This window comes from Mus caroli, unplaced genomic scaffold, assembly GCF_978045245.1.
Source record: "Mus caroli unplaced genomic scaffold, Mus_caroli_1 scaffold_9, whole genome shotgun sequence".
In the NCBI taxonomy this organism is placed as follows: Eukaryota; Metazoa; Chordata; class Mammalia; order Rodentia; family Muridae; genus Mus; species Mus caroli.
This window is the reverse complement of record NW_028227264.1, coordinates 62,439,429-62,455,242: the sequence shown is the minus strand read 5'-3', so window position 1 is coordinate 62,455,242 and position 15,814 is coordinate 62,439,429. Positions and strand designations below refer to the sequence as shown.

Sequence of the window (15,814 nt, the reverse complement as noted above, 5' to 3'; positions counted from 1 at the left end):
GTTCCCTCCCTCCATCTGCCTCTTGTGACTATTTTATTCCCCATTCTAAGTGAGATTCACACTTCCACACTTTGGCCTTCCTTCTTACTTAGCTTCTTTGGGTTTGTCAAGTGTAGAATGGATATCCTGTAATTCATGGTTAATATCCACTTATAAGTGAGTACATACCATGCATGTCCTTTTGGGACTGGGTTACTTCATTCAGGTTGATATTCTCAAGTTCTACCCATTTACCTGCAAAATTCATGGTATCTTTTTTTTTTTAATAGCTGAATAGCATTCCATCATGTAGATGTACCACATTTTCTTTATCCATTCTTCATTTGAGGGACATCTAGGTTGTTTTCAGTTTCTGGCTAGTATGAATAAAGCTGCTATGAACATAGCTTAGCAAGTATCTTTGTGGGGTGGTGAAACATCTTTGAGGTATATGCCAAGGTGTGGTATAGCTGTGTCTTAAGGTAGAACTATTCCAAGTTTTCTGAGAAAGTACCAAATTAATTTCTAAAGTGGATGTACAAGTTTGCACTCTCACCAGCAATAGAGAAGTGTTCCCCTTGCTCTAAATCCTCGACAGCAATGTGCTCTCACTTGAGTTTTTGCTCTTAGCCATTCTGATCAGTGTAAGATGGAACCTCGGAGTTGTTTTGATTTGCACTTCCCTGATGACTTAGGACTTTGAACACTGTGATTTTCAGTTGAATGTTTGGTGACTTGGTTTAAAGGAATTGGTCGATTCCAACTTGCATGGATCATGCTGGTAACAAAATGAAAATTTGGCTTCTAGGCCTGCAATTATTCATCACTGTCAGCAGGCTTAGTGGTTAACTCCTGGCCAGGTGTCATTACACAGGGTAAAACTGGAAAGGCTTGCATCTCAGAACCTCACACACCAATTACTTCTGTGTCAAAACTCTGGGTACACCACTTGGTTGGTATTTATGCATGCTAATGTTTAACTTGTTCATGTTTCAGGGCATGGTTTCTGTTTTTATCTGTATTTAGGAGTAGGAGACTTGTTAGTGGTGGATGCCGGTTACTTTGTTACTTTGTAAGATTGTAGGGAAAATTAAGCAGGAGGAAGGAATCAAGCTGCTGTGTGCAGATCAATGACATCCACAGGGTATGGCACCTGGCACTTTAACACATCGTTCAACTGGCTCTTACTAATACCACTTCATGTGAAGGTGGAATGTCTCCTTTATAAGACAAGAGATTTACAATCACTTTTTAAAGGACATGTAGCAAGGACACAAATCTCAGCCTAAGGGTCTCATATTTTACTGTGCTCTCCACCATCTCTTAAGGTTTCTTTATAGGACAATCAGACTTTTGATCTTATTTATTCATTAGTTTTGGCATATACTGAATGCTGTTTTTCTCATAGATCAGGTGCAAAAAATACAAACAAGACTTTAGTCTTTGGGGTTCAGAAGAGTGTATGGGGATAAATGGGCCTTGAAGCTGGAATGAATGAGTGAGTGAATGAATGAGTGAGCAAATGAATGAGTGAGTGAATGAATGAGTGAGTGAATGAATGAGTGAATGAATGGATGGATTGATGAATGAATGTATGAATGAATGTATGAATGAATGTATGAATTGAGACATCCCTGCTTTTGACTTGTTCACGTGCCGCCTAAAGCTGTGGAGATGTCTCAGCAACATTCTTCTTGAACAGATATGAGCATGGTGTTCTGATCTTCAGAACCCATGCAAAAACCAATGGGACAGAAAGCTTCTGTAACCCCATACTGGTGGGCACAGAGGGAGCCAAGTGAATTCCTGATGCTTACTGGTGTTGGCCAGCTCACATAGCCAAGTCAATGAACTTCCGGTTCAGTAAGAGACCCTGTTCTTCCAAAACATACATGAAGATGCACACAAGGGAGATGACAATTGTCACCCACTGGCTCAGGTACTTGAACACTTGGTCCCCAGTCAGGCTGGTGGGTCTGTTCAGGAAGGTTATAAAAGGCACAACCTTGCTGAAGGAAGTGTATAACTTGAGGTGGGCTTTTGGAGTTCCCTAGCCCTCACCCTGCTTCCAGTCTGTTCCACTCTTTGTGCTTTATGTTTAAGGTGTGATATCTCTTGCTTCTTGCTCTGGCTGCCTGCTGTCTTGGGTCTTGCCATTATGGACTTTCTTCTTGGAACTGTAAGCCAAAATAAATTCTCCCTTCCTTGAGATGTCTCCTTAAAGGTGTTTTATCACAGCAGCAGAAAAGTAACTAACGACAACCAACAGCAACCCCTGGCCTACATGCACAAGCATGCACATATACGTACATACACATGCACTCACAGACACATACATATACATACAGACACACATATACATACATATATACATATATACACACACATATATACATACATGCACACATACATACATACATAAATACATACATGCACATACACACACACTCCACAAAATCACTGTCAAATACATAGCCACTGAGCAGTTAAAACATGGCTATTCTCAATTAAGAGTTAAAAGTTTAAAATACATCTCAGGTTTATATGAGCATAAAAATGATAAAATATTTAATTAATGACTCTTATACAATTAATGGCTGACACAATAATATTGTAGGCATATTGCATTTAGTAAAATATATGAAACTAGTTTAATCTGTCTCTTTTTATTTCTACATTGTGTAAGTATAACTACTAAAATTTTAAGAGCATAATTGCTTTCTATTTCTGTTGGCCAGCATGTATCTAGAGCCATTAAATCCTGGGCTACTTGCTTTTCTGTTCCAACTTCCTTATTAAAATGAGTGTTATTCATTCTCTTTTTGAGTTATCATAATGGGTTAGGTTTTAAATGTAGAGTTTTTATGCAAATTTATACTTGTGAGGTTAGGATCAGTCATTAACAGATAGAAATGCTATGTCCAGATAGAAAATATTCCACCTCCAGAAAGAACAGGGTACGTTTGTACATCTTTCCTACTGAGAGGCTGATGCTTTGCATCAAGGCTTTCTCAGAATCCAAAGTTGCAAGTGAGGTTGAGCCTCTTCACCCTGGCACCAAGTATTCAGGGCTGTCCATCATCTGCCCCGACTTCACCCTGTGCTCCCTCAGACACTTCTGTCCAGCTCTCATTGCTACTGTGTTCTGTAACCCAGGAATCTGAGTATGACTGTATTCATGCTGCTATCCCTGACATGGGATTCTCATTTCCCAGAGAATGCTCTTGCCCAGTATCCAGGATTCAAGCTGACTGCTGTTAAGTCTTACTGAATCCCTAAACTCTTCTCATTCCATGGTGGTTTTTCCCTCCTCGAAATTCCAAAACACAAGTATCCCATCTCAACGTTATTCTGAAAAGAGTCTGGTTTTTTACCCTAGGATACATTTGTATCACAGGTACAAAGAGAACAAGTGAAAAATAGTAGGGAAAAATAAAAACCTTTTCAAATGAGGAAAATGCTCTGTGCATCCAGATCAGGCTTTTTTTTTTTTTTTTTTTTTTTTGCTATTTTCTTCATTTACATTTCCAATGCTATCCCAAAAGTCCCCCATACCCTACCTCCTCACTCCCCTACCCACCCACTCCCACTTCTTGGTCCTGGTGTTTCCCCTGTACTGGGGCATACAAAGTTTGCAAGACCAAGGGGCCTCTTTTCCCAATGATGGCCGACTAGGCAATCTTCTGATACATATGCAGCTAGAGACACGAGCTCCAGGGGTACTGGTTAGTTCATATTGTTCCACCTATAGGGATGCAGACCCCTTTAGCTCCTTCAGTACTTTCTCTAGCTCCTCCATTGGGGTCCATCCAATGGACTGTGAGCATCCACTTCTGTGTTTTCCAGGCCCAGGCATAGCCTCACAAGAGACAGCTATATCAGCAGATCAGGCTTTTAAGCATCATGTCTGGCCGTGAGAGGGTTCCTAATCCAAGGAGCGGCAGCCCAATGTATGTGGCCTGTTCCTTCTCATCGAATGCATTTCTGACTCAGCTACCACATCTTTTACCCACCAAAACCAGGAGAGTTTCCAAGACACCCTCTTTGAACAGTTGTTGGTTTGTGTACAAGCATAAGCATTGGGTTTATTTTTTTTAATCCCTTTTTTGTAATTTATTTTGGGTCTTTACCAGGGAGAGGAGGAGGAAGAAAAAGATGGGGCTCTAAAAGCTGTGTTTATTTATAATCGAACAGATCCTTATTTGATAACAGATGATCAATTAAAGTGAAGTGTGAAACTTGCACAGCATTCTGTCAGGAAGCAAAGGCATGAGGAGAGCTGACAGCAATCAGCACTTCTTGCAAGCAGCAGGAGCCCCTCTAGATCCCGCTCTCTCAGCACCGTGGCTCTGCTAAATCGGGCTCGCCATTTTTGCGTGTGGGAACAATCAGCCATGTAGGTAGTAGGGAAGTATTATAATTAAATGTCCACCCACTTTTTTCCCTTTTTGATGAAAGGCTCCCGTGAAACATACTAAAATAGGGTGCATCAAGATAGATGAATTTTTGATGAGTCAAAAATTCTGAGGGATATGGCGTTTTACAGAAAGGAGCTACATTGATTCACAGAAAATTCTCTGTCCTGTATCATTAACAGAAACCTATTTAATGATAATTAATATGGTGAAACTCAAGGGGCAATGTCCAGGCCATCACTATTTTAATTAGCGTCAGTGGTAAGGCTCAGCATAAACGAGCTTGCCAAGGACAAATTATAATATGGCCAAGATGTTGGTTGGGTGTGGGGGGTGCACGTTGTAAGCCCAGCAGTGGTGGCGCAGAGGCTGAAGGATCATAGCAAGTACGAGGCTGTCCCGGGTTACACAGCATCTTTTAGTCCAGCCAGGGCTACATAAGACCTTGTCTCAAAACAAAAGAAAGGAAGAGAAACAAAAGTAAATTACATAATAGCCATCATAATGATGACAGTCTTCTAAGAGTCATTAAATAGCCAGATGAATGACAGACAAGGATTATTTATTTTTTTTTTTTGAAATAGGCAAGTGCTTTAAGATGTTACTTATCCCAGACTCCTTCTGGAAACAATTCCTCAACAGGTGATTTGTGTCTGCTCTTACTAATGAACCACACAGGCATTCACTGATACTTTAGTAAGGGAGTTTTAAAAAAATACTCACATGACCTGTGGAAGAGATGGCTCAGCACATAACTAAACAAGTGAACCAAAAAGTCTAGAAAAACACCATTGAGGTTTTTTTGTGTTGGCCAACTACTCCTGTGCACTAGGCCCTTGCTCTGTGGTTAACATTCTCGGGTGAGACTCCAGTAAATTAAATTTTCCTTTGCAGATAATTCTTGTTTAGTGGTAGGAACCAATATCATCTATCTCTTTATTCAAGGCTCAGGGCCCCTGAATGACCCCTTCTGTGTTTTGTCTTCTGATCCTTTTTCTCTTTTTCTTTTTTTCTTTCTTCCCTTCTCTCTCCTCTCTCTCTCTCTCTCTCTCTCTCTCTCTCTCTCTCTCTCTCTCTCTCTCTCTCTCTTTAAAGTTACAGGTTAGCCATTATTTACAAAGTTCCTTTAACAATACAAAGTTTCTTCTTAGACAATCTGATAGGAATCCTTTAAAAATGGGCTTGCTTCCCCCATTTAGGTCTGATTTCAACTAGTCCACTGATTTTAGATTTCTCTGACAAATATAGTTGAGGTCTGAAATCCTAGATATGCTGAAAATAGCTTTTTCTCCAAGTCATTTAGAATGTAAGGCTCCCTGCCCTGCTATGTCAAATGACCCAGCTCGGGAATAGGATGGGTGTGTGTGCATGTCAGTGTGGGGTGATGGGAGAAAGATGGGAGGAGACTGGTGAGCTATCCATACAAGGAAAACTCAATCAAAACAATGTATTTAGCCATTCCTATTTCTCAGGACTCTGTTGATGCCCTCCTGTCTCCATTCATATGGTAAGTTAATAACAGTTTTCTCTTTTGCTTTCATTAGGTGTTCCTTTTCAAATCAAAGGTTTGCCTGGGAGATAAAAGTGGAAGTGCTTTTGAGAAGGAAAATTGCATGAACAGTTATATTAAAAAGAAAACAAAAAATTTTGTTTTTGTATTTCTTAGAAACCTACAAATCTGTCAATTGACAAAAATAATAAATGAGTAGGAGAGATTTTAGACATTATCTTTTCTAATCTCCATCTAGAAATAAAGCAAATGGAAGGGGCCAAGCATGTACCATTTTTTTAAAATTAATTTCTAATTACAATAAAATAGCATGATAACAAAAGGGAGGAGTTTGAACACAGGTTCCTTGGGAAAGTGGACAGCGGTTCCCCAGAAGGTGCAGGTTATTACAGGATCATCTCAGAGCCAGGAGTAGGATATTGCAAATTATTGGTCAAGGAGGCCTCAGAGGAGCCCAGAGCCACACAGTGGGCAGCAGTTATTGTAGGAACTCATAACAGTTAAAACACTGAGACTACGTGACTGACTGTGGGTGCTTCAGTCAAGGCTCAGTGGGGAAGAAGGTCTGGAAAGGTGGTGTGAGCCTGAGGATCAGGGAGGGGCGCTGTGAAATGCTGTCTCCCCGACATGACATGGCTCTTGTGCTCACAAAGTCATTACAGCTGTGGTTATGTGATAAGTCGTACACAAGATCAAGCCAGCAAGACCAAACAACGCTCCAGAAGGCAGGGGTTTGGGGTGATTAAGGCAGGAAGGAGACTTGTTAAGAGGGGTTCTGGGAAATTAAGCTGGAATTAGGGCGCGTATGATTGAGATATATGTGTATAGAATTGTCAAAGAATTAATAATATTATTAATTATTTAGGATTACTAGGAATTAACAATATTCCTAAAATAAAATTTACAAAATGGTAGAGCAGATAAGTTGTCCTTGGAGACATGTAGTAGATAAAGGGCATCCACGTGTGTCTGGCTGGTCCTTCTACTGAGTCCAGAGTCACCCTATTTCCCACCACAGTTCTGTCTTGCTGGGCCACTGCTTTGACCAAAAGAACACAGTGAAAGTGAACGCCAATTTCTGGGCCTGAGCATTAAGGGAAAGCCAGCCTCTGTTTCCTGTTTCTTGTTTGCTCCGGCTGAGGCAGGATAGGAAAGACAGGGGAAATTAAGGGATCCTGAGAGAGGAAAAGAGGCCATCACTCCCTCAACTTGGTTGAGGTATCTCATGGCTGAAAGTTAAGGACTTCAACATAGTTGAATAATCAACTCATATGTCTATACTCTGCTGTCTGAGGAAAATCTCGAAAACCAAATTATGAGCCATGTTTATGACAAAAATATATGTGTGGGTGGTAGAGAGGCCTCAATGGAGCTGAGTGCAGAGGTCCAGTACCCCCATAGCCAGCCTAATCTCAGCACTCCTCTGACAAGTCGGGAGACAGAGGCACTATAATCCTTGAATAGATAAGTAGCCTGATACCTCATCTACCTCTGCTGACCTCTGTTTGCTCAGCACCATCTTCTCCTACATAAATCTGTAAATACTCTTTTGAACCACTTTATAATTTATAATTTCACTTACTAAAGGAAAACCCAATCGATGAAAATAAGTCTAGCTGGGCATTGTCATGCATGACTTTAACACCAGCAGTCACGAAGCAGAGGCAGAGGGATCTCCGTGAATTCAAGGCCAGCCTGGTCTACAAAGGGAGTTTCAGGACAGCAAGAGCTACATGTAAGACATTGCCTCAACAAAGCAAGACAAAACAACACGGATGTGCCTGATCTGGTGAGATGGCTCAAGGTTAGTGCTGCTTGCTGCTAACCCTGTGAAGCTGAGTTCTATCTCTAGGGCACGCATGGAAGAAGAAGAGAACAGATCTTGGTAAGTTGTTTTCTGACCTGCTCATGCATGCTATGGCAGGAGCATGTCTACAGAGATATCCGGCCCCCACCATCACATACATTAGCACACACACACACACACACACATCATAAAAAATATACTCAAATATTTTAATTTACTCCTGAACATTTAGACACAGACTGCATCTTTTCATCAAAGGAACTTCAAAAGACAAAAAAACAAAAAAACAAAAAAACAAAAAAACAAAAAAACCCTCTCCTAAGTGTTCATAAGACACTTACATACAGGTCTCTCTCCTCAGAAGCCAGAAGTTGCCTCGCCAGCATGTGATGTACTGCTGTCTGTCTTTTCTTCATAACAAACACAACTTTGGCTTCCTACTGACTCACCATAAACTCTTCTCTGTGCTATAAATCAAGATCACAACTTCAGCTGAATAGAAATCTCTTGAAAGACCTCCTTGGGCTAGTGACCAGTGATGATGCTGTTATGGCCCACTTAGAACCTACAACCTATTCAGCAAGAAGCCCAAAGCACACACAGAGGCTATGCTTTTTCTCTTTCCAATGGTGCAAACCTCTCCGTTGATAGCTAATACACATGGGTGTAGGCATAACCCATCTTTTGTGCCCAAGTGGAATGAATATTTGGTCCACTCTATCCCAGCTAACATATGAGAAAGGCAGACTCCTGAAGAATCCTAGACAAGAACTAACCGCCTCTGTGCCAGTTGAAGATGAGAGAGTGATTGTAATGAATAGTTTCTTTAAGCTAATAAGTTTAGGAATTATTCTGCATAGTAAAAACTCACTGAAAGTGAAAATGACTTAGACCAGAATGTCCCCATTACACTGGGGTCTGAAGGAAGTGCAGGCGCTGATACAGCCCTCTGTAATCACTTTATTCTGTGTTAAGGGGATATTCGGATTTAAAGAAAATCCATTCTCAGTCTCCCAATAGCTCATAATTCCAAAAGCTGCTATTCTTTAATGTTCACATGGAATGGGGAATTCTTAAAATCCTTGAACATTTTAAAACAAATTTTGTAAAGCTCTATCTGCATGATAGTGATCTATCATTTGGTTAAAATATTAAGGTAATATTCACGGACATCCTTAAAGGCAGTACATTAGCAATATGGCAGGAAGGGAAGTCTTTTTTTTTTTGTAAGTATTTGAAGAAACTCTAGATTAAAGTAAAGTAAAAAATGTATAACTTTTAAATTGTGAGATTATTCAGAAATCTTAAAACCTCCAAAAGGAGTTGTCCAGAGAACTTTCAATAAAGTTGTTTTCGGAGTGAGTACCTAGAAAAGTGGGAGCTATTAAAGAATGTGGAAAGGAAAAGAACCGTCACTCAGGAGTCCAGCTGAAGTCTCTCCCCAGCTGACAGTCAAGAATTCTAGTGCAAGTACCTGGATGCTGCCAACAAAGACAACCTCCCTTTTATATGAAGAGATTTGAATGTAAATAAATCGAATATAAAAACCATCTATTAAACCACACTCTATCCCTGGGTATGCATGCCTTTTGAATTATGGCCATAGTCCTTTACAAACTGAGATCTTAGCAGGAATTTCACAAACAGGGATATAAACTCCATTTATAGGCCAGGCATTTCTGAACTCCTTGTACAACCATTGTGACCTTAAAATCTGTAATCCCAAGCATGGTCCCTCAGGAACTACTCAATGACCTTCTCTGAGTCCCTTAGTCACTCTTTGAGACATGATTCCAAAATTATATATATGTCTACTGTAAAGACACTTAAGAGGAATTCACTTTTGAGGTCTCAACACATCATGGAAATGATTATTATACTTTTAAACAACTCTTTATTAACTTCCAAGGTTAGACCTGTTTTAAGAGCACTTCCTAGTAAATTCCAACTATACTCATAAGGACTGGTCCCAAAATTCTTTCAGACATCAAAGTCTAGAATTTAGGCTTCGCCTGAGTAGAAGTCTCTGGAAAGAGACATGCATGAGCTGTGTCTCTGGCCCCAACTACTGCCTCTTTAGAGTTTGTCCAAGGTGTCATTTTTCAGGAGGCGGCACAAAGCCACAATTTTCATAGAAAGAGTAAACCGAAAACTTCAAATAAAAATACATTATCAATAGATGCCAAACTTTACTTTTAAAGCATATCACAAAACTATTCCCCCTCCCCCATTATTTGACATGACTTCCTCATAGAAATCCCTTTTTAGACAGATGTTTTGCAGCTGTCAAGGACCAGGCTCAATTAGGCAGCTCTTTGTAAACCCTGCCCCTACCAATAAATACTAGAAGGTTCATGTGAATGGTAACAAACCTGGATCAACAATAAATCAGTGCATCTACTCTTGTTCACTGAAAGTTGTAGACATGACTTCACCACTGACACTAATTAGGCTCGTTTAGGGTGTATGCTTTATTTTCATTAAATGCTCATTGGAATAGCACTTGCTCTGTTTCACAGAGTTCTAGAAAAATCCATAGGCACCTTCTAAGCCAGAGGTGGGGCAGCTTGAGAAAAGACATGGCCTTAGCCATGAAGTAAATGCTCATGCATTTATTTTTCATTTTTCTATCTCTGGAGACTAGAGTCAAGCAAGAGAGTTTACAGTAAAAATACTAGCTACGTAGGAATTTGTTCCATATATTTACATTAAAGGTGTTAAAAAAAAACCTGTGCTACTATGATTCTAATTTGAGTTATGATTATTTTTCTCACAGTTTTAGGAGCAGTTTAGGCAATAACCACACTTTACTGCAGAGCTCGTGACTACATAGGAAGAGGTGGCAGTCAAATGTTTAATCGCCGGTATGGAATGGTCACGGAGGATCCTAATAGACTCTAGCTACAATCACTGGTACAAATGGCTGAGCACATTACATCCACCTCCAATCTCAGCACTTGGGAGGCAGAGGCAGCTGGATCTTTGTGAGCATAGGAGCAGCCTGGTCTACATAATATGTTCTTGATTAGTCAAGATGACATAGTGAGATTCAGTTTCAAAATAAATACATAAATAAATAATACACTGGTATGGACCAATGCTGAGTGGCAGCCAAGAATCAGCTCTGGTAAAACACATATCCCCCTCCTAGTTACTGGTTGCTGTGAGCATCCTTGCCTGAAGAAATTCTTCCATTCAGGCCCTCACACACACACACACACACACACCCTTCTTAGTCACCAATTTGTTTCTGGTCTTGTGAGTATGGTTGCCCTAAGAAATTCTTCTATTCGGACTCCATGGTTCACTGAGCTGTGTGTTGATACCCATGATTCCACAGGTTCTACTCTCTGACTCGTGAGCGTCTCTTTATCTACAGCCCTTCATAATTCGGTTACCAATCTGCCATGCCACTCCTAAAAGTATGGGATTGTGGTCACACCTGGAGCTGCTAAACAGAGGGGATTAGGACTTATCACCTCCCCTTCCCCTAGTCTATTATCCCTACTTAGTTTTCCATGGGACTCTCAAGACCTGCCCCAGTCTACTGTCTCGTTCTTTATTTTGCAGCGCACAGTATATTCTAGAAAGTAGGAGAAAAAGAGCCCATGAAACGCAGCAAATAAAACACATGGCATGGAGTATTTGATAAATTAAAGCTAGAATGGTAAGAAAATATTTATTCAGGACAGAACCATGTATTTAGCTTGTTCTTCTGTATAGAGTCACTAAAGTGGATATTTAAAGTGAAAACAATGGTAAGCCCAATTTCACAGATCTTTGTAAATAAACTGCTTCTTTTTAAGTCACTGAAGGGTAGCTTATACCATTTGACTCATAAAGCTCCATATTACCTAGGTTCAACTCTGCAGTGTTTATTATAGGTTGGCAATCTTTTTCTATATGGCAAGAATTCAGCAGTAAATGGAGAAGGGAACCTGGCTTTCTCGGGTTTGAAGTAGCTGCATCTACAGCACACTTACCTCCACAAGCCTGCCAGTGTGCTCATGAAATATGGCAGCATAGTCTTTGATTTCCTTGACTCGGCCATTCTTCGCAGCTTCAATGAGGACCAGGAGTGGAACTGTTGTATCCAAGAAAGAATCTGATATGTGATCTATGATAGCTTTGCGGAGCTGAGAAAGAAAGAAAGAAAAAAAAAGTGTTTTTATTTCCAAGAAAAAGTTCAGGTTCTTTTCTAGTCTTATGATCTCAGTGCTTCCAAATGCATTTCATGCATTTCTTAAGCAATCGGTAACGATTGTAATACATGGTACAGAATGTGAGCATCCTTTATAAACAAACTAAACAAAATATTCAGGATTAAAAAACATAAGGCAGCAATGATTCCCTGGCTCTCAAAAGTCACTAATTTTTATTATATTATATTTAGAACATAAGTAAAATTGTAAGAAGTAATTCAATATTTTTCCTTAAAAAATTTAACAATTAGAATGTTCAGTGTGTGTACAAATTAAACGTACATATCGTATTTTAATAATTCTAAATTTATAAAATGCTCTCTTACTTATTGGAAGAATTGATCACACATTTTGATTAGCTAAATTGTAGACTTCATGGGATTAAATAATGTGAGATCAACAATTGTACCAAATTATAACAGAGTAGTAGAGCAAGAAGGAGAATAAATGAATTTGATGTCCAATTCCCTTCATTTGCTTTAATTGTTCTTGTCCTCATACCTTAAATTATTAAACAATTATAACATTCCTCTACAATTAGCTCTTTTAAATTAAATTACATGGAAGTTTACAAATGACATCATACACTTGCTGTACTCAGCAGAAATTTTCTGAAATTTCAAATGGCATTGAAAATTAATTTGTTGTATCTCTAACACTGAGAATACAGGGAGTTTAATATTCTTCAGTCTTTTAACAAACAAAATCAGTGGTTATGAGTTGATCCCTGAGGGTTTTGGATCAACCTGATAATTTAGTTTAATAAGTTTTCTCAACTGAAAAAAAGCAGATAGGGATCAGATAGAAAAATTGTAATTTGCCTTCTGTGGGGTTATATTTTTTAAAACCAGTTGACAGCTTGGTTTTAAATAGTTTGAGAATGGCTCAGTGGCAGAACATTTGCCTTCCATGTGTGAGACCATAGATTCCATTCTCAGCACTTTGAAAAATAGGAAAAAAAAGTGTTGTCTTCCTATAATAACTATAGGATGATAGATCCATTGAGGCTATTAGCTTCTTGTAGGAAAATTCCTCTGCTCTTATTGGTAGAGCTAGCTGAGATGTGTTATGAGATTTTTCTTCCACCTCCTGACAACATCCCAGACTTGAGGAAGATCCTCCCTGAAGTTTTCTGCTCATTAGGAAGTCGGGTAAATCACTAATGGCAGCAAATTAATATGTAGTGGGTACTTGACAGGGTGTAGGTGAGAGGTCACAAGACAAGATGATGGCCATCCATGAATGAGTAGTGTGTTTGCAGTTCATGAGGAGTGGGTCAGAGAAGTCAAGGGCTACATGGTGTGTACATTTCAGAAACACAAGGGAGAAGTATCAAGGATCCCAGAGAATGGAAGGAATTTTAGTGACAGCCCCACTGCCCCATTCTTTTGTAGAACTTGTGGCTTAGATGTGACAGATAACTCTGCACTGCAGCTCATCTATGAGGGTCAGAATATGAGAGTTAGCTCAGGCAAATGATATAAATAGGACCTTGATGATAGAAGTACAAGAAGGAGACATTCAAGACAGGCCAGCTGGAGGAGAAGGACCTTAAGAGGTTGATAAAATAACTAAAAATAAAGTGTACCAATTACAAAAACTAGAAGATGAACTTTCCTACCAAACAGCCAGCACTGTCACAGTGGACTTGTTGCATCTTTTTTTTTTTTTTTTTTTTGTAGACACTTGACTGCATCCAATGAAATAAGTGATTCTGAACAGCATTTCAAGAGGTGGGTATCCTGAGACCCATGAAGTTGGAAATGTACTAACCCATATAATCTAGCAGAGGAGCATGGGACATTAAACATTATAACTACAAAAACCCAAGCTACTAAAATATATGTATGTGTGCCTGCATATGTCTGTGCATGTATTATAAATATGTGTAGCACACAAATGCACACTCACATACCATCTTCTATATAAACTTTAAAAAGAACTGAACTTAGACAACAGAGACAGTCTGTAGAGTCTGATCTCTAAGAAGGGAGCTGGTGAACATGACAACCACAGGTTTCATGTAGAGTTATATATAGATATTCTACCACTATTTCTTCAAAAGTGACTGGGAAATAAGAGGGTAGACACTAAGTATGAACTGTAAGTTCTGCTAATTTGACTGTGAGATGAAAATGTAAGGTTTAGTATTAGCTACCTTGAAATGTGTGTTTAAAAATGGGGCTGTTCCTTTTTGTCTCATGAGAGAGGAATTTGTCAGAATTCTGTGACTTGTGGAATAAAGTATTTATGGGAAGGCCTTATTTTCCTCCAGAAAGCATTTAGCCTAGGCAAATAACAACTGCAGAGTTAAGCATCCTGTAGTTTTCTCAGAAGTCTCTGCCTTACTTGCTGGTTGTAAACCCTTTATCCTGATGCTTACGACCATAGTGAAAGGTAACATAGGTCTTCAGCATTGCTCTGCATTTCCTCTGAATTAGTCTTCATTTTTACCTCTCGTTGTGGGTCTCAGTTCTAGGTCCTCTGAAGACATCCTATGATTCTTTTTTTGTATTCTGCCTCAGGACCTGTCCTAAATCTCTGTGAGGTTCTCACAAAAGTACAACTGTAGCTTGCAAGTTCTAGAGAACTCACATCCCCTGAAACACCCATTAGTAACAACAACAGGTATTAGATCTGGCTTTCATCATTGGCCAGACCACCTGAGGAGTAATTCTGGTCCACAGAAGTCCTCAAGCCCTCTATTTCCTGTAGTGCAGCCTCAATAGGATGCCCCCTATTTTCTTCCTTGCTTGGCATTTTTAAAAATAGTGTTTATATTTGGAACCAGCTCCCAAATCAAGTCCCTGCTCTAAAGGACTCTATTAAGGCTCTGTCCTCATGAATGCGATCTAATCTAAACCAGGCACCTTGTTCTATGGTTAAATGTCTGGTCATTCATCATTGACAAGTTCCACGTCCTTATACACTCATCTTTGCAGATCTCTCTCTCTAGCCATATCTGCCTTGCACATCACTGGATGTAACTGCCATGCCCAACATTTTGCTGACCATGACAAAGGAATTAGTATGGGACAAAACTAGCCTGATGGACAGGGACAAATGCAGAAAGACTGGGATTGATCTATTAGGAAATTTTCTTCATTTGTCTTCAGATATTCCTATGGGGCATTCCCTTTAGACCTTGCCTGTATATGTATTAACTAAGTAGCCCTTAGTATATTTATTTTCATTCTGGTTTCCTGTCCAGAGGCTTACTATGTTTTTTTCCCTTGGATGACATTAAAAAAAAAATCCTAACAAAGGTGCTAACATGCCAATTTTGGCATAGAAGTCATAGTCCTAAAATTTGAAGTTAATGGGAAGCCAACAGGAGTTGTGGGGTATGAATTTTCAATAAACACTTGCCTGTGGTCAAATGTGAATAATGTTGGAGCAAAGCCATACTGAGGGGCTTTCTATCTTTTCTCATTGTAGCTTAGTAAAAGGTTTTGAGGCATCATTTTTTTTTCTATTTTCCACTGATATAATGCTTTGGTATCTCAAATAAAATAATACACTTCTTTACAATTGAAATACAAAAGCAAAAGCCACATGTATGTGAAAGCTGGAAGAAAGAAAGCCTGCCATAGTTATCGAATGAGGCCACAGAAAGAATGTGTTCTAAAGGGAAGATTCCTGAGAAGCAAATAAGTATTGCAGAAAATATTCCTCCTTCCAGCATCAAATAGACTCTACTTGTACATACAGGTTCCATTTTTCAATTTTAAGCAAGTGAGCAAAACATGCTTTGCAAAGCTTGACTGATCAATAAGAACTAAATCAAGTCACAATTCAGCAACTGATCATTGTGCCAAATTTGTGGGACGTGGACTCATAAGAACTTAATATGTTAATGATGACCAGTAAAGGACTGATAATGGCTTTCCAAGGGTTGTGC

At 39.4% G+C, this 15,814-nt stretch overlaps 1 protein-coding gene across 5 annotated transcripts in view; it reads right to left on the bottom strand.

Moving 5' to 3' along the window:
- Ctnna3 (catenin alpha 3) overlaps positions 1–15,814 on the bottom strand; it is a 1,580,538-nt gene that overhangs the window by 748,810 nt on the left and 815,914 nt on the right. For all 5 annotated transcript variants that reach the window (XM_021173456.3, XM_029482775.2, XM_029482772.2 and 2 more), the window contains one exon: positions 11,695–11,847. In XM_021173456.3, the coding sequence (XP_021029115.2) occupies positions 11,695–11,847 (153 nt within the window). The remainder of the gene's footprint in view (positions 1–11,694; positions 11,848–15,814) is intronic.